The 25,732-nt window shown below is 54.9% G+C and overlaps 2 protein-coding genes across 12 annotated transcripts in view; both read right to left on the bottom strand.

The window, feature by feature from the left end:
• Positions 1–25,732, bottom strand: part of CLSTN1 (calsyntenin 1) — a 523,112-nt gene that overhangs the window by 87,425 nt on the left and 409,955 nt on the right. The gene's annotated exons all lie outside the window — the stretch shown is intronic.
• CTNNBIP1 (catenin beta interacting protein 1) overlaps positions 10,445–25,732 on the bottom strand; it is a 53,146-nt gene continuing 37,858 nt past the window's right edge. For 6 of the 11 annotated variants that reach the window (XM_049712814.1, XM_049712816.1, XM_049712815.1 and 3 more), the window contains one exon: positions 10,445–12,842. In XM_049712814.1, coding sequence (XP_049568771.1) covers positions 12,442–12,842 — 401 coding nt within the window. In that variant the 3' untranslated portion in view covers positions 10,445–12,441. The remainder of the gene's footprint in view (positions 12,843–25,732) is intronic. The other 5 variants (XM_049712818.1, XM_049712823.1, XM_004272369.3 and 2 more) reach the window with 4 other exon arrangements.

Raw genomic sequence — 25,732 nt, 5'->3', positions numbered from 1 at the left:
GTGTTCCCACGGCATATTAATTGCAGATTTGGTATTGTGGCAATTAACACAATTACGGGCTCCATCTCTCTGCCAGGAGGCCACAATCCACATGCTTCTGGCCAAGGAGTTGGGCTGGTGAGATGGAGGGAGACTCCCACTCGGGAGAATGCCCACCACTATGGGTAGAATGTGTCTCTCCAAAGTTCGTTATGTTTAAGTCTTAACTCTTAGTAACTCAGAATGTGACCTTATGTGGAGGGGGTGGGTCTCGACAGAAGTAACCAAGTTAAAATGATGTCACTGTGGGTGGGCCCTAATCCAATATGACTGCTGTCCTCATACAAAGGGGAAATGTAGCCACGAAGAGGGAAGATGGATGATGTGAAGAGACATGGGAGAAGACAGCTATCTACAAGCCAAGGAGAGAGACCTGGAGCAGATCTCTCCTTCACAGTCCTCAGCAGGACCAACACTGCCAACACCTTCATCCAGCCTCCAGAACTGTGAGAAAATGAATTTCATCCTTTCTTTTTTTTTGGCTGCACCACATGGCCTGCAGGATCTTAGTTCCCGACCAAGGATCAAACCCATGCCCCCTGCAGTGGAAGCATGGAGTCCTAACCTCTGGACCACCAGGGACTTCCCTAGAAGATGAATTTCTCTTAAGTCACTTATGGTGTTTGTTAAGGCAGCCCAAGCAAACTCATAGACCCACCTCTATCCTATGCAGAGTTCCCCATGGGAGACAAGGAAGGCTCGGGGAGTGGACACCAGTGATGCTGTCTGATTAGAAGGCTTGAGAAAGACTCAGCAGTGATAGCCAGCACCTCCCTCCTGCCCAGCACCTCTTCCCAGGGTTTCCCATCACTGTGGCCTCTGTTCTCCTGGCCCCCGAGCCTTTAGTCTCCACAGCACTGCTGTTGGAATTCCTCTGCACCCACCTCTGATTAGTCACCTGTCTGGCCAATCCTGGATGCGTCACCTCCTTTCCCTTTGTCATCCCCTAATCTTAATGACTCAGGATTACTTACCTTGTAAGGTAAACAGAGTATGTGTTATTTCCCGGGTTAAACCGGAAAATAGTCAGGTGTCTGCACAGCGCTTTCAGGCTCACAAGATACTTACCAAAGACCTGTTTCCATTCCACACTTGAAACCACCCTGTGGGGGTTGGTATTATCACTCAGTTCACAGGTGGGGAAACTGAAGCTTGGAGAAATCACACACAACCCATAAGCAGCAGGGCTCAGGACTTGAGTTCTGTGTTCCAATAGGTGAGGGAAAAGCTAGATGAAAAGCTAAATGAAATGGATGTCTTTATTGCAGGACTCCTCAGAACCTTTAGTATACTGCGACTCTCCAAAAGAATGTGTATAGCATGTAGCATTTTCCGGCCTTCTTTTACTCTTGTGGGACACCTGCCATCCTAGGTAGGGGCTACATGACACCACAGTGCTGCTCTAGGATGGCAAAACCAGGTCTACATGTGGAAGAAGAAAACCCTGATCTCAAGGGGCAGGTCCTCTTCCTACCCCCGTGGCAGGTTAGCTGAGCACCCAGGATTGATGTCACCGTGGGATTTCTCACCACCTGGGGTTCAGCCAGCACCAGAGCCCAGTGGTGGACGGCTTGTCCCCGACCACACAGCATCATTCCCTTTAGGCACCACTGCTGTTCTGCATGTGGCCCTGGTGGCGATGATGCTCTCAAGAGCCTGTCCCACCCCGGTCACAGGAAGGGGACATGGCTAAGGCCCCAGCAACTGTGATTGGTCCAAAGGTGGCACATTACCCAAGCAGGGCCAATCAGACACTGCCCTGGGATTGTTTGGGGCACTGAGGCTGCTGTAGGAGGAGGTCAGTCTGAAAGGAGATGATAAGACCAAATGGTGAAGCAGAAACAAGCAGCGATGGACCTAGAAGAGGAGAATCCCCTCAAAAGCAGTGAGTCTCCAGTTCCAGTCCCTGAGGCCCTGGTTCCTGCAGCAACTGCGTTCATCCTACAAACTTACCCCCAGAGCCTCCCCAGCGACGGGATCCAGTTGGAGATGGGTTTCTGCTGCCTTCAAGTCAGAAGGTTGTGACCACTGCACGTCCCTGAGCCTGGGGTTGCTTTACCAGCCAAGACAGGCCCAACAGGGCTGTGGGTATGGGTTGCCACACAGGTGTCAGGGCCCAGCCCCCCTGAAACGTGCCCTGAGGCCTCAGCCAGAGAAACAGACCATGTCCTTCTCTCTGTAGGTCCCAAGTTTCTTTGTTTTTGTTCAGAAAATAGAGTCACTGTATCTGTGGGTCACAGAGGGCCCAGCAGAGGAAGCTATTTCAAGGTCAAGGTTATTCATTCATTTAACAAATCTTTATTGAGAGGCTACAATATGTCAGGTACTGGAGACATAGCAGTGCAGAAGTCAGATGAGGTTCCTGTTCCCACGAGCTTACCTTCTAGTGGGAGGAATGAGAGATAAACAAGCAAAGGAAGAAATTCATAAATAAGGCTTTTTCAGATAAAGAAAATAAACGGAAAAATGGGATAGAGCATGTCAGGGAGGAGAAAGCAATATAGGGTGGTCAGTGAAGCCCCTTCAAGGGGGTGCTATGGTCTGAATGTTTGTGCCCCACCCCCACCCCCAAAAATTCATATGTTGCAATCCTAACATCCAATGTGATGGTGTTAGGAGGTGGGGCTTTTGGGAGGTGATTAGGTCACGAGGGTGGAGGCCTCATGAATGGGATTAGTGCTTTTATAAAAGAGACCCCACAGGGCTTCCCTGGTGGCGCAGTGGTTGAGAGTCCGCCTGCCTGCCGATGCAGGGGACATGGGTTCGTGCCCCAGTCCGGGAAGATCCCACATGCTGCGGAGCAACTAGGCCCGTGAGCCATGGCCGCTGAGCCTGCGCGTCCAGAGCCTGTGCTCCGCAACGGGAGAGGCCACGACAGTGAGAGGCCCACGTACAGCAAAAAAAAAAAAAAAAAAAAGAGACCCCACAGAGTTCCCTCCTCCCTTCCACCTCGTGAGGACACCATGAGGGCTGGTGAGACCAGAACCTGACCATGCTGGCACCCTGATCTTGGACTTGCAGCCTCCAGAACTGTGAGAAATAAATTTCTGTTGCTTATAAGCCACCCGGTCTGTGATATTTTGTTGTAGCAGCCTGAACAGACTAAGACAGGGAGTGACACTTGAGCTGACATCTGAAAACTGAGGATTCAGCCATGTGGAGAAGAACTGCAGGTAGAGAGAAGAGCCAGCACACGAGCCCTGAGATGGGGGCAGGCTCAGCGTGTCTGGGTGATGAGAGGAGACAAGGGGCTGGGTGTGGAGGGCAGGGAAGTGTGGCAGGAGATGAGGTCAGAGGTTAGCAGGAGCCAGGTCACCAGGGCCTTGGGCTGCCTACCCAAGGGAGGGGAGATTTTTATCCTGCGTGCAAAGGGCAGCCATGGCCTTGCAGGGTACAGGGTGGGAATGCGGGCAGCCTTACTTGTGCTTTCTCGGGTACCAGAAAGGCAAGCAGCTCCCAGACACACGGTTTCAGGGGAGCCCTTGGGCGGTGAGCAGAACAGAGCCTTCTCTGATACAGCAAGAGTCAGAATGCCACTGAGCCTCAAAGGCTCGAGATCACCGGTGCTATCTAGCGGTCAGGAGAGGCCAGGTGATGCTGCCGAAACAAACAGGCCCAAGACCCTCAGGGCACAAAACAACAACACACTTCTTTCCTCAGTGGTAGACTGGCACAAGGGCTCTGCCAGGGCCCAGGCTCATAGGCCAGACACCTCTGGAACATTACCAAGCAGCTCTTAAAGCCTCCCCCTGAAATGGCCCAGCACTTCTGCCCACGTTGCATTGGCCAAAGCAAGTCAGGGCCACGCTTAACTGAAAAAAGAGGGGGAGGGGGACACAATCCTTTTGTGTGCCTGGAAGGGAGCGCTCGGGAGTGTTTGGGGAGCGGCACCAATGACTCCTACAAGCCCCTGCTTCACAGGTGGGAAACTGAGGCTCAGACACATGGGATGGAATCACTCCAGGTTAGTGGCAGAGGGAGGTACAGCGCTCAGACCCTAGGTGCGGTCCAGTGCTCTCTCGGCGATGCCCCACCCCCTCCCCACCCTGCCCCAGCCTCCTCTTCTGCCTAATGACCTTTAAGAGCTTAATCTCATAAGCTGCTGGTGCCCTCCACATACAAGCATGAGCTCGTCCTCCCAACGTCTCAGAGGAGGGACAGGGCACTAGGACACCCCCTCTCACCCTCCTAGTCCCCCAGGACAAATGCTTGGGCCCTGAATAGATCACACAGCCTGGAGAGGGGGCGGCCAGAGCAGGCCCGAGCTAGTGCTGGCAGCTGCCCATCCAGCAGCGGCAGCAGGAATCCGCCAGGCGGGCCAGGGCGGTGAGGGTGCGTTGCCAGCTCTCCGGCAACTGCCCGGCTCCAGCCTGAACTCCCGGGCTTGCCCCGGCGCATCGCCCCCCAGACGCTTTCTCCTTCAGAAGCAGTTTCCCGGGCTCCTCCAGCTGCCCCCTCTGGGTCTGGCTGCCGGAGAAAAGCCAGGGACCAGCGACCCCAGGGGACCCGCAGGCTTCTGCCACTGCCCTGCCCTGATACCCCGCCCCGCCCCCTGGGCCACACAACAGGCAAGGAGGACAGCCCCACAGGCAGGTGCCGGAGCTCCGAGGGACCCTTCTGACTGCCTGGGCTCCTGGCAACAGGCCTGAGTCCACCTCCTCCGTGACAAGGGTTTTGCTCCCTCCCAGGACACTGTGGCGTGTCTCCAGATCAGCCTGCCCGGGCGGCCTCCTCCGTCTCCACAGCGCACGGCTGGGTCCCTCTCATCACCCGCCACCTTCCAGCTCACACGCAGGAGGTCCTCAGCCGGTGTTTCAGGGGCCCAGCTGGGGCAGCTGGGCCGGGTTAACTCCCTGGAAGTCTGGAGAGGTCCGGGGGGCCAGCCAGAGGTCTCAGGGCTCCCCTCTGCAGCTGGCCACCTGAGCTAGGGGCACCTGTGGGAGCCACCAAGGAAGGTTCTAGACAGAAACCTTGAGGGGCCAGAGTCCAGGCTGCCACTCCCAGGGCATGGCCTCCCTGCGGCCTCAGCAGTTTCGGATGTGCTATGGGCGGGTGACTCAGCCAGAGGAAAGCCCACAGACCACCTTCCCCTGGGATGCTGGACCAGTTTCCCAGGGGGGCAAGCGGGCAGGGGCAGTCTGGCTGAGAAAGGGGTGGGTGGGCAGGGGCAGCCAGCCCCCCGCCTCCGGCCTCCACCGGCCTCCTCTGGGCTGGAGTCTGGGGGTGAGGGGCGCAGAGTGTTTCTGAGGGCGCACAGCAGGGACTGCACAGCAGGCCTGGCCAAGAGGGGCCACGCCAGGCCAGGGAGGCCTGGCAGAGGCTGCCTTGGGCACCGTCAGAGCGTTGGGAGGGTCTGTGGAAACAGCTGAGGGTGAGGCTGGTGCCACTGTCGGCCGCCCCCTCATCCGGGCCCCTTCCCCATGCCCGGGCCTGGGCCTCTGGCTCCCTGGGGCGGTGGGTGTTTCTCTTGTGAGCCAGGACACGGGAGGGAGCGCAGGCTTTGGGAAACAAGGGCTAGTTTTACTGCCTCACTGTTTCCTCTCCCAGCGTCCCAGCTCCCGGCCAAGGTACAGCTCAGGCCTCCTCCTCTCACGGGCTAGGCTGCCAGGTGCCAGCGGCTCAGCCATCACCTCTTGCTTGCCGCCGCCTTCAACAGGCCGGGCTGCAGGTGAGGACAGGAGGCTGTCCCTGCGCTGCCCACAGTGGCCCTGAGGGCAGGGAAGTGCATGGAGGGCCCCGGAGCCGGGCCTGGGAGGCCCATCACCTCGGTGGCATCTCAGCCAGAGTCTTGAGTGTGGCCTGCTCAGAAGAGGCCACCTGAGGGGAGGTCAAGTTGCTGGTGCGTGCAGACAAAAAGAAAAAAAAAAAGTGGACCAGAACTTTAGCCAGTTTTACTGTTTTGAAATTCCGTCTAGTGAACAAACACGTGCCCGACCCCAGGCAGGCTGCTCCCGGGTGGCCCACCCTGGGCCCGCCACTGCTGGTGTCCACGCACTGCATCCAGACCACAGCCCAGGAGGCACGTTCCAGAGTAGGAAGCAGAGGCTTGGCGCCCTTCAGTGACTCGTCTGGGTCACGCAGCTGGTAACTGGCAGAGCCTGGGTTTGAACCCGGGTCTGTGCAGCTCCTGAGTCCAGCGTCCGGGAGGGCCTCCCCTGCCAGCGGCCACCCCGGGGACTGACGGGGGCTTTGCTCCACTCCACAGCTCTGGCTGGGGGACCTCAGGCCTGGGGGGTGGGGCGTGGGGGGATCTCTGATGAGGGAGGAGGGGCAGAGGGGGCTGGGCGCTAGTAGCCAGCGGCTCCATCTTCGGTCTGCTCTCAGGCGGAGCCAGCCGCTGTGGGAAGGAATCTCCGGCTGGGATAGGCTTTTCTTTAACCACTTGATCATGATCAAGGGTTTAATTTTATCCCCTTCCCTGGCTGCCTCGGATTCTATTTGGAGTTGAAGCACAAGCCAGTGAGCGGGAGGGTCCTTGGAACCCTGGCAGAATGGCCCACCCCCAGGCTCCGAGAGGCCTCTCCCTGCCTGTCCAGCCATGACAAGGTCCATCTGGGGGACCCCCCTCAGCTCTGTGGGCTCCGGAAGGCTGAGGGACTCTGCTCCAATTACAGCTCTTCCTGCGTGCAAAGCTGCTTAGCAGAGGGAGAGGCCCTGGGGGGCGGAAGCAGGAGGCAGCTCTGGCCTCAACAAGGGAGCCTCTCAGCTCTTTCATCCTCATCAGAAAAGCATTCAACAAGCACCTGATCGGACCTGAGGCTTGTTCCCCCCACGCACGGCCGGGAGCTGCAGACAAGGCCTTGCTCTGCGTGACTTATACGCAGGGAATATGGGGGTGGAGGACACCGTCACGGTGACTGAATGATGACCGCATGTGCTGACCACCCACTGTGGGCGGGTCACGCGGCCAAACTTGTCACGTGCATTATCTCGTTCATTCTCAGCAACAGCCTTATAGAATCGATGCTCTGCTTTATTCTGTCTTTCCAGTGGTGGGTAATTTGGCCCAAGTCACACAGCTGCTTCAATCCCACCAGGTGGCCTTCAGAATTCTTGCTGTGGACACTTAATGTCTCCCCAGCCCCCAAAGACATAAAGACGTAATGATTTATACTATGGGAGTAAACAGCATAAAATGAGGTCAGGAGAGAACCATGTTTGTCCAGGGCTTTATTGGGCTCAAAGCATTTTCATGTAGTTTGTCAAAGGTCCACTAGTTTCTATTATTATTGCCATTTTATAGATGAGAAAAATCAGGCTGAGACCTGCCCAAAGGTACAGAGGGTCACAAACCCGGCCCATTGTCCCCAGATTCAGAGCTCTCCCGCTGCCCTCACTTGGACACGGGTGTGCTTCAAGGTTGGACTGCCAGGTGCTGGCGGGGGGCTGTGAACAGGAAGAGTTAGGGCAAAGTGGAAGAGGAACTTATGCTAGAGAAACCAGCTTAGCCTGGAGAACTGCCAGGTCCGCACGAGGAGGCCTCAGAATGGGTGAAAGGCGAGAAGCACGCGTCAGAATGGACAAGTTGGGACAGCAGCTTCATCCTGGAGATGAGGGCTGAACCGAGGACCCAGCAATGGGTTAACCTGCCTGACAAATACCTGTTAACAACCTACTAGAGTCGCACACAACAGGGTTTGGAGAACAAGGGCAAGCACCAGAATGGCCCTGGGGAAAAGGTACTGGGCTGCCTGGCGACACAGGATTTACCCCAGTCCCAACCCGCCCCCTCCTGTCAAAGCTGGAAGTAGTGGCTATACGCATGCAGTCTGGGGTCAGACAACCTGGGTCCAAGTTCCGGCTGTACCATGCCGACCTTTAGCAAACTAGGTAACCCCCACTTCCTCATCTGTAAAATGGGGATAATAACATACTTAGCTCACACATGACTGAAGATGGTGTACATAAAGTACTACGCACCTGTACACACATAACACCCACCCAAGACACATTCACTGTGTTATTAAGACTGGGACACCAGGACTTCCCTGGCGGTGCAGTGGTTAAGCCTCCATGCTGCCAATGCAGGGGGCGCAGGTTCGATCCCTGGTCGGGGAACTAGGATCCCACACACCGTGCGGCCAAAAGATTAAAAAAAACAATCCTTTATGCGGGTGTCACCTGCATAAAAGATGTTTGCGAAAACCCACCTCCTTCCATGGCCAAGGCCGAGGGCCCAGAGGAGGAAACTCTCAGAGGCTCTGGGGCTGTGCAGGTGCGGCGGGGCTCCCACAGGTGTGCCAACAAGGCGGCCACCTGCTGCACACTCTCCTCCTTCCCTGACTTCTCCGCCCCCGCCGCTCGGAAACCGTCCGTGAGGCTCAGTTCCAAGCCAAAGCGATGCACTAGCTGTATTCAAAAGGCATTTTACTGCCCTTGTCCTTTGATGAGGACTTTCTTTAAATTAGGACTAGCAGTCATGGTGCCCCAAGCCCCCAAGTCTTGTAAACACCACTCATTGCCCCAGAAGAGAAAGTTGCTTCATTGGATGGAGGAGTGTTTTTGGTTTTGTTTTTTTTGTTGTTGGGGGGGGTGGTTGGCAGGATCTCAGTCCCGAAGCAGGGATTGAACCCGGGCCACAGCAGTGAAAGCCTGAAATCCTAACCACTAGACCACCGGGTAACTGCCAGAAGTGTTTTCTAACCATGGCCTCAGGATAGTCTAGGCGTAGCTCATCCTCCAAAACAGGAGTGGGCAGCCAGGAGAGAGCGAGCGAGCCAGAGAGACAGAGAGAGGAGGAGGGGGGGAGGGAAAGAGACTGCGAGGGCGGGGCCGGTGGGTGATGGGGGGGGCGGTCCCCTGGGGCACAGCGAACTCCCCTGCTCCGGAAGCCGCCACCACTGAACCAGGTGCCCAGGAGGGATCGTTTTCCCTGTCACAAAGGGCCCTGTTCAAAGGCAGGAGCAGCCTGGATAGCACTCACAGGTGCTATTCACTGCGGGGCCAGGGAGAAGGCTTCATTCATTCTCCACCACCCTCCCCCCAGGCCTGGGAAACACCAGCAAGTGCAGGTGCCCTGCCTCCCTCCTCAGCCCACCCTGGCCTCCCCCAGGCTCAGCCTGGCCCCCAGCTGTCTCAGGCCTCAGCAGTCCCAAGCCTGAGGTCCGGGTCTTTGCTGGCCCCTGCCCCTGTACCTAGGAAGGTGGACCCAGAAGGTTGCCTGCTGTGTGGGCTGACAGACCCCGGGAGACCCAGGCCTGCCCCCACAGTGTTCCCCCTTCCCCTGCTGAAGTAGCCTAATTCCCATCAGACAGCGCTGGGAGACTCCTCCCTCCCGGCTCCAGTGCCAGGCTCTCTTCTGGGGGCTGGGCAGGTGGTATCCGGGCCAGCCAACCCCTCCCTCTGCACGATGGCCCAGCTTAGAGGAGCTGTTTAAGTCCAAGGTTAGCTACCGACAGTGCCACTCAGAACACCGGCTGGGGGTGGGGAGATTCTATACATCATTTCCCTAACATGAGTCCCTTGACACGTAGCTTTTGGCTAACACAGCTGTCTTTTTTTGTCTTTCTCTCAAGAACTGTAATTTCCTTCCTGGAAAAGGAAGTTACAGAGAAGGGCAGACCAACTCAATATAAGGCTGCGCATAAATTACCTGAAGGTAGAATGGGCTGTCTTGTGAGGTAGTGAGTTCCCCAGTCCTACAGGGTATTCAAGCAAAGGCCAGACAAGCCCTTTCTGAGATGCTTCAGAGGGGACTCACACATCTGGCTACTACATGGGCTGCCAGACAACCTCCAACATCTCTTCCAACCCTAAGATTTAATTTTGTCGATTGTGCCGTCAGTCCCCATGTTCTATAAACCTCATAGCATTCAGCACCCAGGGAAACTCTTTGAAAAGGAAATAGAAGGACTGAGTCCATGTAAGCAGAAAAAAAATAAATAAAGACCTAAAATGGGACGATGAAGGGTGGAAATGAAAAATTCTAGAAAATGCTTCCAAAGCAAAAATTCCTCAAGCAGAAATGACTTTAGCTTCCGAACTTGAATATACAGCCAAACACCAACGGATCTTGTTTCTGGGACGATGGACGGATGGATAGTCTGTTTGGACTTTTGTTACAAGCATTCTAAGACCACTGCCATCACACAGGATGTTGGGGTGTCTGGATAGACGGGGTGCTCAGTGTCTGCTTGAGAGCATGGAGTGGGGAGGCCACGTCTGAGGATTACTGACCTTAGCCCAACTAGGACAATACTGGGAACCTCCAGGTCAAAAGGGGGGCTCACCCTTCCTACAGACGTGTCAGCTGGGGTGGGTAGATCTGGGAATTCTCCCAAACCCCCGGCTCCACTCCAGGTCATAGACAATTCAACTAGCAAACATGGTGTTTTCGCCCCTCCTCGGGGAGGGCGGGCCCCAGCAGCAGAGTCCACGTGATGCGGGGAAATCAGCTCATGAGCCAAACTATTAAAAATCTTTATTGTTAATTATTTTCTTCAACAGAAATATTTTTAGTTGAAATACGAAGCCACAGCAACATTTCCACTTTTCTTCTGCAGAAGATGAGACAGATCAGGGCCATCGCAAGTTACAAGAGGGAGGCCCATGACCCTGACAAGGACAGACTGGGGCAGGAACACACCATCAGCCAGGACTCGGACCCTTGACGGGGGCTACAGGTACAAGGAGAGGGGCCAGCCGGCAACACTGGCAAAGACAGCTGATAACAGATGTTACAACCTGGGTGGTGGGGGGAGACTGAACAAAACTCACCTTTCCCCAGGGGCTCAGCTGGAGCTGCGGGCCACTGAGCTGGGAACGAGTACAGACACACATGTGTGTGTACACGCACTGCCCCCCCTGGAGGAGGATGCTCTCAGGCCCCTGCTGGGGTCCACAGTCCTTGTCCCCTGGGGATCAACGGCCTTTTCAGACTAATGGCCAGCTAGCCAGGGCGGGGGGCCCCTGTGTGTAGGAGGATGGGGTGTCTAGGTCGTGTCAAGTCCTCCGCTGGGGCAAGGCTCAGAGGAAGCTCAGAGCACAGTGTGAACGGCCACGGGGCCATGGGGCTCCCGGGGGCTGGGGCCCGGGACACGCTGGCGTTCAGCTCCCTTGCTCCACGACAGCCCCAAGCCCCGAGAAGGGGGAAGTTTGGCCCTGAGCGTCTTCTCCTGGCTCTGGGTACCTGGGGTGAGAAGGAGACCTCAGCCACCTACTACCTCCGGGATGGGGGTGGGAGGTCGCGGCGGGGGCGTGGGGAGGCTTCCCCTCCCCAGGCCCGCATCTTCCTCCAACTCCCCACCCAGATTCCACTCCCGCGAGAGATGCAGGGAGCAGGACAGGCCGCCTCCAGGGGGAGGAGGGCAGGTGGGAAGACTTGGGGCTCCTGCAGCCCTTCAAAGACCACTGCTCTGCAATGTCTTTCTGGGGGCGGGGTTGAGGGCCAGCCGGGTGGCACTCGCTCACTGAAGACCCAGCCAGCGGTCCCAGTGGGCACTTCATAAATAATGACACTGTCCCTTCCAGGCTGCTGCGGAGAGAGACCCTTCTGAAGGCAGTGCAGTGAAGGGCACGGCCTCGGATGAGAGAGCTCCCAGGGCTGGTCAGGACCCACTGCGCTGGCAGCACACACCTCGGGAGGAGGCTGGGGGAGGTGGGAGGGTGCGTTTCGCGCCAAAGGCCTCCTGGGCCTTGTGAGCCAAGCTGGGGCCTTTGTGGGGGTTCTGGGCTCTCGGGCAGAGACCTCTGCTATGTTTCGGGGTCTCAGAGCTGGGAGCAGCTCCTGCCCCTTATAAGAGGAGCCCCCACCATGAGGCCTCAGGAAGTTGAATGTGGAGGGAATGGCTCAGCGCGGGCAGGCTGGATCAGGACAACACAAACCTCCTTGGGGCCCTGTTTTCCAGCTGGGGGCCCTGCTTGGCGTCCTAGGGGTCCCCTCGCTGACGGAGCCTGGTGTGGTCATTAAAGCAAAAGCACCCTCTAGGTGGACCCCCGGGCTGGAGAGGGCCCGCACGCAGCAGGGGGTGGGCAGCCCATGGCAACAGGAGTCATGGGTGAGCCAATGGGAAACCAAACACACATATCGAAAGCCAATCAAATGCAAACACAAACAAAAAACACGTCAAAGCAGCAGCAGCAAGCTCTTTGTGTAATAAATATTGCAAAGCGCACTTGGTTTCTTTCTTTCTTTCTTTTTTCAAGTCAAATATAACAACCAACGTCCCAAACCCTGTTTTCAACATTCAAAAGAGAGGAGCTGTTGCCATCAGCAGAACACCTGCAGCCAAAGAAAAAAAAACCGTTTCCCATTAGCCAGCCAATCAAAATCCTTTTCCAGTTTAAGCAGCCAATCGGACCTCTTCACATTCCTAAAAAGTGACCGAAATAAAGCACCAGAGCTCGGAGAGCTTCCTGAGAAGCCATACACCGAGGCGCATTTTTTTTTTTTTTAAATAAGAGTCAGAAATAAAAAGGTTTGCGTTGGTCGAGATTTAAAAATAAAAAGGTTTCTTCCCGCAGCCAATCATGAGTCCGTCCCTTTAAGCCAATCGTAACTGCACCACTGGTGTCTCCCTGGAGGATTCTGAGTGGCCGTGGGGCGGGACGGGAAGGGGTGGGGTGAGGGGGTCGGGGTAGGGAAGGTGACCCTCTGCCACTCAGCCGGTGAGGTCCACACAGATCTCCTGGCCTTTGCCAGCCTCCAGGGTATTCCAAGGGGTTTGCAGCTACTGCCTCCGGTCCTCCGTCTCCGACCTGGAAAACGCCATCACCACATCCTCTGCACCTGCAGACCAGGGCGAAAGAATTGCTGCTGGATGGTCCTCTGGCCCTGGGCTGCAACCTGGGACAAGGCGAGGAGGCTGCGGCCCCCGATGCAGTGTCAGTCAGTCCACTGTAGCGGGGTGCTTTCCGAGAACAAAGTGCTTCTGGGGGAGCCCACCTCCCCTCTGGGCCTGGGCCTCCCCTACAGCCTGGCCAGGGTAGGCCAGCAACCCTGCTGCACGGCTGTGGGCTGCAGGCCGCAGGGGCGAGGCTCAGGGGCTTGCTCAAGGCTACACGGTGAAGAGGTGAGCGTGCCAAGAACCCAGGCTGCTGTCCTGGAGCAGGGCTCTGCTTGTGACCCTTGCTCCAAGGTCACCAAAGCCGGGGGCCCTTGGGAACCTCTCTCTTCCTTCTTAAGACTCTTGTTTTGATCCCTCTGGAGGATCTTGCTCATAATTCCTAACAGCCAGTCCTCTTTGCCCAAACCCAGCACCTGCTCAGGGGAGCGCGGCCAGGCCCATTTCCAGCCCGTGGTCGGCCCGGCTCCCATGGAGACAGATAATGGCCATAATCTTTTTGTTGTTATTTTTAATGGTGGATTTGAGGATTCTGGTCCAGGCACTCATGAAATCACTTCCTTTGTCTTGTTTTCCATAAGACAGGCTCTGACATGCAGCCAGAAAAGGCAGGAAGGAGGGAAAGAGCCTGAAATGCTGACCTGCCTCCCCCACCTGAAGCTGCTGGGCAGGAAGGACTGAGTGGCAGACCCTGCAGGGCAGGTGAGGTGACCTGCAGGTCCCACCCCACCTCCTGGGCCCGGACCCTGCCTGGGCCCTGCCACTTTCTCCCCTTTCCCCCTGCCCCCCCCCCTTTTTTTTTTGGCTGCACAGCATATAGGATCTTAGTTCCCCAACCAGGGATCAAACCCGTGCCCCCTGCAGTGGAAACACGGAGTCTTAACCACTGGACCCCCAGGGAAGTCCCGCTCTCCCCTTTCTCTAAAGGATCGTTCTTGGTAGCACCCTGAACGTGAAGTAACAGTCAGTTGCCCATGGCCTTTTAGACAAACTTCTCTTCTGTTCCGCTGGAGGACTTCTTCCCGGGGAGGGGGATCGGAGCAGCAGAAACAGGAAAGGCCACTGAGGGGCGCGCGGGCAGCGGGGCGCGGTGGGGCGGCGGACATGTGAAACGGAGTCAGGGAGAGGGCAGGACGCCACCACGGCCGGCCCCCACCCCGGGGCGTGGTGTCGGCCACCTCCGTCCACGCCACAGGGAGTCACCCCTTCCCACTGGCAGCCTCGTCCTGACCTCCTTCCTAACTGCCCTGCCACACGGAGGAGGCACGCAGGCATGGGTGCTGTAGAAGGAGGGCCCGTCCACAAGGATGTAACATTACAGGCGTGTCCTTCGGTTTGGGGCACCAGAGGGCCAAGGTGCTACACAGGGGAGTAACCGTGCCACACATGCCCCATCTGCCTTGATGGGGTTCTGCTGTTACCAGTACAACCTCTATTCCTGCAAAGGGGAACGAGCTTCTAGAAAGGAGCTCAAATCATCCGACTTCTTGGGATTGGGCTCCTTTGCTTGGGAAGCCCTACCAGTCCTTCCCCTGTCGTCCCGGGAACATTCTGTTCTCGCCTCAGTCCTCGGACCACGCAATACCACTGCGGCAGAATTTTCCTAGCAACCACAGAATCCAAGGTTACATCATACCCTGCACGGCAGCTGAGCTGGTTACCTAACAGATGCCGGCTTTTCCCGAGTGCCGCCTCTCCAGCTCGCTGAGCAGGAGGGGGCTGAAGAGAGACCACGAAAGGGGACTTGTGAGCAAAAGATGCAATGAACAGGGACAGCCCACTCACTTCTTTCCTTGCCTGTCTCGTGGGCTTTCTCGAAGGGACCTTGGGCCTCTGTGCTGAGCTGCAGGCACAAAAATAGCACCAGCTGCCCCAGGAAGGAAGAGTGAGTCTGCAGAGGGAATGGCCACTGGCTCCTTGGAGGAGCCCAGACTCGGGGGCTGCCCAGTGTGTGTAGCTGGGCTACACCCTGAGAGGTGGAGAAAGAAGTCACCTCCTCAAGGTCATGCAGGGACTCCAACAACTATTTAGCAAGACACCTGAGGCAGTGCTGCAACGCCAGCTGGTGGCCCCATCCCTGGCTGGGGTGGGGAAGGCTAGGAATCTGCAGCTCCCATTTATAGAGCCTCCCACTCTGCTGCTAGCTGGGTGCGGAAAGGGCCCACAGAGCTGCTGCCCATCCGTACTCTGTTCTGTTCCTAAAGGACTTGCTGTTTTCCAGGCCTCACCACCAGGGATCTGCTTTCCTTTGGGGCCCGAGCGGGGGCAGGCTCTTCCAGAGCATTGTCTGACCTGTCCTTATCACTGGCTGGCCTGGTACTCATCATTCAACAAGGGCCTGACCTGAGCTCACAGGCCTCTGGGCGAGGATGCTGCCCTTCCCTTTCCTCTTTTCCATGGAACTTGGGCCAGTTACCTAACAGGGAGGGTGAGCTGCTTAGTTAGTTATTAAGATTCAAGCTCTTAGAGCCTGAGAGCCAGGAGGGGTCTCCAAGGTTAACCCTCATGGTCCCTCCTTCTCCCTTAAAGGCTAGGATGTGGGGGTTCCTCAGATGCTCTCACTGTCCTGGAAACGCAGGACTCACAACAGGAAGATGTTACAAGGAAGCCAGCAGGCCGAGCCCACCGCCTCTGCGCCGTCAGCTAGGTTTACTATCCTGTTTTACCGACAAGGCTGGTCCACCCCACTGGTACCTCTGCTGACGCTGTCTGGACTTGGGTTCAGAGTTTGTCCTTTCTGTTTGTCCTTTCCCACCAGATACCATGAGCACAGGAGGGGAGAAGATGATCAGTCTCTCCTGTTCCACACTCTCTGACCCATTAAAAGATAAAGCCAAAACCAGATGAAGACATCGCAAGGAAAGAGAACTACAGACCAGTCTCTCTTATGAATATAGATATTCATAATACCTATGATATGCAAAAATACTCACAAAATACTAGCAAATGGAATACATCAACATATAAAAAGGATTTTTTACTCTGACCAAGTGACATTTATCCCAGGAATGCAAGGTTGGTTTAATATCCAAAAATCAATTAATGTAATATATCCTATCAATAGAAAAAAGGACAAAAACCATATAATCATCTGAATAGACATAGAAAACACATCTGGCAAAATTCAATACCCCTTCATGATAAAAACACCCAACACACTAGGAATAAAAGTGAACTTCCTCAATCTGATAAAGGGCATTTACTAAAAACCCACAGTTATTATCATACTTAATGGTGAAAGATTGAAAGCTCTCCCCCTTCAAGATTAGGAACAAGAAAACAATGTCCACTCTCACCATTTCTATTCAATACTGTGTTGAAGGTTTCTATCCAGGGCAATTTGGCAAGAAAAAGAAATAAAAGGCATCCAAATTGGAAAGAAGTATTGATAAAACTATATTTGTAGATGACATGGATCTTACATATAGAAAATCCTAAGGAAGCCACTAAAAGACTATTAGAACTAATAAACAAGTTTAAGTTGCAGGATATAAGGTCAATGTACAAAAATCATTTGTATTTCTATAAACTAGAAATGACTAATCTGAAAATGAAATTAAGAAAACAATTTCATTTACAGTAGCAGCAAAAATAATAAAATACTTAGGAATAAATTTAACAAATGAAGTATGAAATTTGGACTCTAAAAAGAACAAAACATCAATGTCTTAAAACATCGCCGGATGAAATTCAACACAATTTCTATCAAATCCCCGCTGCCTTTCTTGCAGAAACTGACAACCTGCTCCTAAAATTCATATGGAAACGCAAAGGATGCAGAAGAGCCAAAACAATCTTGAGAAAAAAGAACAAGGTTGGACCCACACTTTTGAATTTCAAAACTTACTACAAAGCTACTGTAAACAAGTTTGGGTGGAAATTGGCATAGATCAATGGAATAGAATTGAGAAGCTGGAAATCAACCTTCCCATTTATGGTCAATTAAGTTTTGACAAAGGTGCCGAGGGTTCAATGGGAAAGAACTGAACAAATGGTACTGGGACAACGAGATATACTCCCATGTAAAAGATGAAGCTGAACCCTTACCTTGCACCATATACAAAAATTAACTCAAAATGGAGGAATGACCTAAATATAAGAGCTGAAGTTATGAAACTCTTAGAAGAAAACACAGGAGTAAATCTTCGTGGTCTTGGGTTAGGAAATGGTTTCTTAGATATGACACCCAAAGCACCATCAACGAAAGAAAAAAATAAATAAATTGGGCTTTATCAAAGTTAAAAGCCTTTTTTTCTTTTTTTTTTTCCTCCCCACAATTTGGCCACGCCGCATGTGGGATCTTAGTTCCCCGACCAGGAATCAAACCCGCACCCCCTTCATTGGAAGCGTGGAGTCTTAACCACTGGACCACCAGGGAAGCCCCCAAAGTTAAAAGCTTTTATGCTTCAAAAAACACTATCAAAAAAATTGAAAAGACAACCTACAGAATGGGAGAAGATATCTGCAAATCATATATCTGGTAAGGGACTCCTATCTAGAATATATAAGTAACACAATTCAATAATAATAAAAAGTCAAACAACTCAATTTTTTAAATGGGCCAAGAACTCGAATAGACATTTCTCCAGAAAAGATATATGAATGGTCAACAAGGGCATGAAAAGACGCTCAACATCATCAGTCATTATGGAAATGCAAATCAAAACCACAATGAGACACCACTTCATACCCAATGGACAGCTGGAATCAAAAAGACAGACAATAACAAGCATTAGCAAGGATGTGGAGAAATTTGAACCCTCAGACTTTGCTGGTGGAATGTCAAATGGTGCAGCCCCACGCCTGCCCCACCTGCAGCCTGCCCCATCTCAGCCCATGGCACCTCCATCCCCTGGTTGCTCAGGTCAAAAACCCTGGGGTATTCCCGATTCCCTGTCTCACACACACACTCCACGTATAACACATCAGCAAATCCCGCTGGCTGTGCTTTTAAAATGTATCCTGAATACATTACCATTTCCCCTACTACCACTCTGGTCCAGGCCACCACTACCCCTCTCACTAGCCTCCTGTACCCTCTTTTCCCGGATCTCCCCTCTCTGGACCCCGAGGGTCCATTCTCCACATAGCAGTCAGAAGGAAGTTCTTAAAACTATGAGTCAGATCCTGCCACTCCTTTGCTCAAAACTCTCCAAAGGTGGTTTATTGTAAGATTTCTCATCATACTCAAGGGAAACTCCAAACTCCACACCGTGGCTTCAAGACCCACCATGATCTGGCCTCTCGCTGTCTTTTCACCCCTTTTTATATGCCTCCTCCCACACCCCGCTCCGCTCCAGCCACATGGGCTCCTGGCTGTTCTTCAGGCACAGGCACTTGCAACCCAGGACCTTTGCACCTGCGGTTTCCTTTGCCTCAATGCTCTGCTCACAGCTCTCGCACTTCATGCCAGTCTGTGTAAAATCACCTCCCCAGGCCCTCACTGACCACAGCATCTAACACAGTGATACAGGACGAATCGTTACAGGTGAGGAGCCTGACGCTCAGAGAGATGAAGCAACTCAGTGAATCAGAGGCAGAGGGAGGACCCGACGCAGACTCCGAAGACCAAGCTACACTACATGTTTTGTCGTTTTCTATTAGGAAAAGGAAGTATCGGTCCTGCTCCAGTTACCCTGAGCACTGGGGCTGCTCAGGCCTCCTGGCAGAGACTGCAGTAATCCATCTGCTCCCATTAGAATGGAACCAAGACCCAGGATTTATAAAGCAACACCAGAGCAGCCCTGGGGTATCTTGGAGAAAATTCAACATGGAATCCAGAAGACCAACCTGGGAGGAGCCCAGACGCCCACCCCCTGCCCCCGCCTACTGTTCTGCCAGGTGCCCCCCTAGTCCCATGGCTCCCCTGCCACGGGGAGCAGGGCCAAGGTGCTGGAGAGGGCACAGCTCTCTGAACCAGGGCAGGGCACCGAGGGGGCCATCCCACCCCACGGCCCGTGCCAGCTCTGCCCCTTTAATGGAGTCCAGTCAAGTGACTGGGGAGAGAAAAATGACAAATATTCAGGAGCTTAGAAAAGGGAGGCTGGCCCCTAGCTGGGGGCGGGAGACAGACAATGGGGTCACTGGTCTGTTTGCAAGCTCAGGATGAATTCACACCAGCAGAATCACAAGCCCAGCCCAGGCTCCACACACCAGCACCACCCTCAGCCCACGTCCCGCTCACCGAAGGGAACCAGCATGCTGCCATCGGGAAGCCAGCTCACTACAGGGTGCTGGGGCACAGCGGGCAGGGAGCAGTGTGGTTTGGAGAAAGGCCCAGGAATGAGAAAAAACAGGAAAGAGGAACAGGGAGATGGCTGCAGCCCTAAGGTGATGGACGGAGTAAGGGTACACCCGGCCGCTATTTCTCAGACCTGGCCGGAGACATCCTAGTGGAGCCCTTTGCCCTTTTCCAGGAAAGGCACAGACCCTGGAGCTCACATGGAGCTGGGCCTGGCTCCAGGGCGGACGAGGACTGCTCCAGACACCACCACCACCCCCTCTCCAGGAGGGACCCCGCGGAGAGAGAGACCAGGCAGCGGAAGGAAGGGATGAAGCCTCCTCGGGCAGCAGGGATGTGCTAACCGTGCTGGTCCAGCCTACAGCTCAGCAAAGCGCCTGGCTGCGGGGGGACAGGCTGCGGAGAGCTCTTCCAGCTCCTGCAGAGTCCAGCCGGGAGGAGTGGATGCTCACAGGTGGCTGGAGAGAGGCAACAGCCCTGAGAGTAGACCCTCCCCGGGAAACCAACACAAGGTAACAAAAGCCTGGGCCAGCTTCCAAAGCCTTCCAGCCCCGGTGCCCCACAGTTCAGGACACAGCCCGGTACAGATGTCACCAGAGAAAAGGCGGGGACTCCCAGCACCAGCACCAGCCATAAGTGGGGACACCCACGTCACCCGATGCAGGGTCATGGGCTCCTGCAAGGGCGGCAGCACCCCAGCCTCTCTGAAAGCCTCACGCCCATCCCTGGCCGGAGCTGAGCACAACTACTCCATGCTGGGCTCGGGCATCTCAGCCTCCTGACCTCCTAATGGGCCTAACACCCTCCCAATGAGGGCAAATGACTGGGGCCTGGAAAACTCCGTATCCTCCACGCACACGGCTGACCGGCTGGAGAGGAAACACGGCCACACGCACCAAAGCGTCCAGGGAATGATTCCCATTCCCGACGTCTGCCCCTTGTCTGACCACGTGGTTTTCGGCTTTGGTGCTTCCTCTTTGCCCCCTGAGCTCACTTTCTTGCTGTGCATACCCACCAGCATCTGCTACTCGGCTACCCACCTACCCGAAAACTGCACGGCTCAGCTACTGGCTCTGGGGAGATGAGCCAGGCAGCGAGGCTCCCAGGAAAACAGGTCCCAGACACTCCTACAAGGGCAAACGTCTCCACGGGGGTGAAACTCGGGCACCATCCTGGACTAGGTCTCCCTCCAGACAGCCCCAAACCTGCCTGGCGGCACGTGCTGCTTTTAGCAGCCGTAGCCTAGGAGCCCAGGGCTGCTATACAGCTCAGCTCTGCCACCCAAAGCTCCCAGACGATGGCTTTTACCCAGAGACAGCACGACACTGGTCGCCAAGGTCTCAGCAGCCAAGGCAGGCTCCAGGCTTGGTGGTACCTGGGCCCAGGTGGGAGGCGGCTCCTGGCAGGGGTCCTGGGCCTCCTGACAGACCAACGAGCACCTCCCCAGGCTTGGGCTCCCTTGGTGGATCACGGTACCTGGACCTGGGTCTGACCCCTGCCTACCCGTGCGATACTGGGCAAGTCCCTGCACATCCACCTGCGTTTCCTCACCTGCAAAACACACGTATCCTGCCCATCTGACTGACCTGGATAATGTCCACAGCATAAAGCATCACAAACAGCATCTTGTGGGGTTACCCCTCAGGGTTCTAGTACACCTGCTCTGCTCTAGTCCCACGTGCCCCAAACCCACCTCACCCCCCCATACCCCACTGAGCCCAGCACACACATCCTACCTCTGGGGCTTTCTAGGGGGGTTCCCTTCCCTCAGGGTCAGTCATCCTGTGATCTGCCCCCAAAATTCTTTACGTGTTTGCCCGTGTTTCCATCTGCCCTGCTGCGCTGGCAACTCGAGGCCGGGGGCGGTCGCCTGGCACCCAGATCAATGGGCTACTGTGAACAGGACAGTGCCATCGCTGGCCCAACTGGCCTTGATGCTCTTCCCCGGGACAGAGGTCTGCCTCTTCTGGGTGTCAGGAGTGGGAGCAGAGGTGCACAGGGGCTTGGAGGCCCCTGCTCTCAGCTCTACACAATAGCACCCATCACGTTGGTAAAGGAAGGTCAAGGCAGCCCTTCACCGGCCGGAACCAGAGGCCGAACTGAGCGACCAGCTCTGCTCTTCAGCTCTTTCCCTTTCTTGGGGTTATTTATTTCAATTAATTTTTATTGGAGTATAGTTGCTTTACAATGCTGTGTCAGTTTCTGCTGTGCAGCAAAGTGAATCAACCATCGTATATATATCTCCCCTCTTTTTTGGATTTCCTTCCCATTTAGGTCACCGAAGAGTATTGAGTAGAGTTCCCTGTGCTATACAGCAGGTTCTCATTAGTTACCTATTTGATACATGGTATCAATAGTGTATATATAGTGGTATATATGGTGTCAGTAGTGTATATCCCAATCTCCCAATTCATCCCCCTCAACGTGGGGTATTTTTTATTCTTTTTCCGTGACACAAGTTATCATGTACCAAGGCCTTCTGGTTGATTTTTCAGTCGGATTCAATGTATATGAGATTTTTGGGTTCAATTTTATTATTATTAGGTTACAGGTAATTCTCATGAAAGTGTTGATTAAAGTTTAAAAAGATTAGCTTCCCATCCCACTGACTGGAATTCTCCCGGGGCCTGACAGTAATTTCAGTCCAGAGTTGGTTGTCACCTGGAGCCTCTGGGAGAGAAGCCTCAGAGCCGCACGTGAGCAGATGGGGGTCCCGGGACCCCGGCAGCTGGTCCGCACAGAGGGGGAGCCTCGGTCTACACAGGGATCTGACAGACCCCACTCTGTGCCAGAGCTGGACCACGGGGAAATGTGAGACTGCGAGCACAGCACGGACCCTGGCCCCTCGGGGCTCCTGACCTGATGTGATAACCGCTACAGGGAAGGAAAGATCCGCAGGCAGTCCAGGAGCCAGAGGAGGGAAGCGGGCCGACCCTGGAAGGGCAGAGAGGGCGGCAGAGGAAGGGAAAGAGCAGAGGCCAGATAGTGTGGGAAGGGATTCCAGGAAGAATGCTGGCTGTAAAACAGAGATTGTGCCAGCACCCCACTCGAGGGCCGCTGAGAGGGTCAAGTGGGGTGATGAGCATAGGGGTGAGCTTGCTTGGTCCCTGGAAGAGCCGTGCACTGGGTGGGCCCTCTCCTTGGGCCGCTGGCTCCCTGCTGGGTTGCCCATGACCACAGCTATTTTAACAAGGTTCTCAGTGTAACCCTGAGACCAAATGACCTATTTTAGGCTTGCTGGCAGCGGACCCTGAGCCTGCAGCCTTGGCTTCCGCAGGGGAAAGCCGGAAGAGCCCTGGGACCGCCCAGCTGGCTCAGGCTGGGGACCTTCCCTGGAAAGTCTCTTCGAGAAAGAGTGTGATCAGACAGAGGCTGGAACAGGCCTGGGGAGCCAGCGTGCCAGGGCCTGGGCCCTGGGCTCCAGGGCCAGAAAGAGGGGAAGAGAAAGGACGAGGGCTTCCTTAACAAAATGGGCCACATCAAGACAGGGTCCCTCCAGCCCCAGGACGGCTGGACAAAGGTCTATACGAAGCATGACTCGAGGATGGTAGTTCTGCAGGCGACTGGCCATGAGGAGGCCTTTGCCAAGTGTACCAGGGGCCTGGAACTGGCACTCGCCGCATCCGTCCCCGATGTGGTGCTGGGGCAGAGAGAGACCTGGAGCTCAAACAGAACCAGCACGTTCAAAGGCACCTGGAGGTGAAAGGCCCAGAAAAAGAAGGCAGCAGGAAATCCTTCCAATTTTCTCATGCCCTCCTGAAATACCATGCTAACTCCCTACAGCACACCTGCTCCTCTGGTAAAACACTGTTCTGCTTAAAAATGCACATGGCCTGTAAGCCACTCCTAGACGGTCTTTGTTTACCACACCCTGGACCCACATGACCCGTTCTATGACCTTGAGCACCTTACTCAACCCCTCAGGGCCTGTTTTCTCATCGTGAAAGTGGGCCTGTGACAGTGGCTGCCTCACAGGGCTGTCATGAGGATTCTCTGGGATAACTTTAATGCTACCTGACATGGAACCTGGCACATAGGAGGAGCTCGATAAATTAAATTAATTATAATCAATAGCAAAAATGAAAAACAAATGTTGAGTAGTAAAGGATCAGGGGACTTCCCTGGTGGTCCCGTGGGTAAGACTCCTCACTCCCGATGCAGGGGGCCTGGGTTCGATCCCTGGTCGGGGAACTAGATCCCACATGCACGCCGCAACTAAGAGTTCATGCGCCGCAACTAAAGATCCCACGTGCCGCAACTAAGCCCCGGCGCAGCCACAAACAAAAAAAGGTAAAGGATCGGTCAAAAAATGATAGCACAGCCACATGGCTGCATATCACGTGACTGCTAAAATGTTTTCTTGAAAATCGTTTGAGGACATGGTAAAATTATCATAAGTGAAAACATGGATGTTAAAATGGATATTACAACGTTTACACTGTATGGTCTCAACTCTGAAAATGAAAATACATGCATATTTTTTAAAAAAGTCTGCTGGGAAATTAATGCAAGGGAATAGTGATTCTAGCTACACGGTAGGAGTCAATCCTCTAAGCTTTTCTGCTGTTTGTCTTTCCCAATGACTTTCCACAATGACTATGCATTCTTTCATAGCCAGGAAAAACGATCGACATATGTTATGGAGAGAACAGCACTGACAATAAGAAAGGCACGAACTCAGCATTCTGTTGAGCCTGCTTTGGAAGCTACTGCTCTCCGCCCCCGAGCCTCAAGCTGGGGCTTCTCAGCAAGGCGACCTTCCCAGAGAAGCAATGATTGCCTTTGGTTCAAAGTCAGTCCAGCGAGGATGTCGGGTCTGCTTGGCCACCCTGGGGACCAGGAGACAAGCGCTCCATGTTCCTGCCTTTTCGGGGGACTATGGGCTCCCAGACCCAGAGCCTGGTCCATTCATTCACCCAAGAACATGCTGGCGCTCTGGGGGGCCCAGCCCCACAAATACAAAGAGGGAAGCCACAAGGGGCTCAGAGTTGGTCAAGAGATGGACCAGGAGACAGTATGGGGAGTAGCAGGGCTGAGGTACACGTGTGCGGTGGGGATCACAGGAGGGCCTGGCCCCTGCCTGTGGGAGGCAGGGGAGGGGGTGGGCTCAGGGCTGGGCTCCTGGCAGCCGAGAGGCAAATGCAGGGACGGAAAGGCGTGAACGCACGAGGCCTGAGATGGGAGCTGAAAGCCATTCACTGTGGCTGTTTGTGGAGCATGAGGTCCTGGTGTCGGGTGGGCAGGGGTCCTGCTCATCACGCTAAGGGGTTTGGATTTTATCCTCAAGGCAGTAGAAAGCCACTGAAAGATTTTAAGTCGGGAAGAGACCCGCTGATGTAGCCTTCGATACTCACTCTGGGTACAGGGTAGAAAGTGCACGGAGAGGGCAAGACGAGAAGTCAAAGTGCCAGTTAGGGGCTGTTTGTGGTGATCGAGACAAGAATTAACATGGGCTCAGACCAAAATGCGGGTTCAAACCAAGATGGAGAAGACAAAGCAGATGCGAGGAGCATTAAGGCGGGAGAATCAAGAGGACCTGGTAACCTCCTAGGTACCTGGGGAAGACAGGAGTCAGTGGCTGGTCCCCAGGACACTGGGTTCATGGGGTGGCACATCCTCACGACAGAGAATACAGGCGGGAGCACAGATCCCGGGGCGGGGAGAGGTTACGACCCTGAACGTGCTGAATGTGGGGCGTGTGCGGCCAGACGGCCAGTAGAGAGCGCGCATCAATCTGGGGGTCAGCAGGGGGTCTGGGCTGAGGGGGTGTATTTGGAAGGCATCGACCAGAGCTCTGCTGGGAGTCACGGGAGTGATGTGACCTCCCAGGGAGAGCGTGTGACACTGAGAGGAGAGGACAAAATATGGAGAACACCAGCATGACCATGGTGAGGGGAAAGGAGGCACTGGGGGGGCGGGGGGTGGGAGGCAGTGAGCAGAGAGAAGCAGAAAATGGGGGAGGGGGGAGAGGGGGGGGGTCTCATGGAAGACAAGGGAGGGAAAGGAGGGCTTCCAGAAGGAGGCTTTCGAGGGTGGTCTTGGAACAGCACAGCCCAGGCAGGTCTACCCACTGTCCAGTGCAGTACTGGGGGGCCTCTGGGGCCCTCTCCTGGAACCATTTGGTGAGGCGCTATGGTGCAGGCCCGTGCACCAGGGTCTCCAGCACCTACCTGGACCCAGCAGATACTGAACACGTGTTCACCGAGGGAAGAATGGGATGGGGGGCGGCCGGGAGGCGTGGGCTGAGGGATGCCCAGCTTGCTGCTCTCCTACCTGGGTCTGGGGAGGGCAAGCAGTGCTCCCGGTACCAGACCCCTCCAGCCCCAGAGGGGAAGCGTGTGCGGGTCCAAGGTGGTGGGCAGGACCCCGGGACGGATGGCCAAGCGCTGACCCATTGATGGGGCGGCCTCAGGCCCCCTACTGAGGGCAGCTGGAACAGCACAGGTCAGAGTTGCGGGAGCCGGCGGAGCAGCGCACAGGCATTTGCTGAGAGACAGTGCCGCCTAGTGGCAGGAGGTGCTCACACCAGGCTTCTACGGGACGGTCCCGCCCATCACCCCGAATGCTCCTAGGCCTTTCTGGGCCTTTCATGCTGGGGTCCTGAGCACTGGAAGCAATGATCCAGGGCTCTTGCCACCCGGGTGGCACCTGAGACTCTGACAGCAACATG

This window comes from Orcinus orca, chromosome 1 (genome assembly GCF_937001465.1).
Source record: "Orcinus orca chromosome 1, mOrcOrc1.1, whole genome shotgun sequence".
Lineage (NCBI taxonomy): Eukaryota > Metazoa > Chordata > Mammalia > Artiodactyla > Delphinidae > Orcinus > Orcinus orca.
Note: the sequence above shows the minus strand (reverse complement) of the source record. Positions and strands in the feature narration are given on the sequence as shown.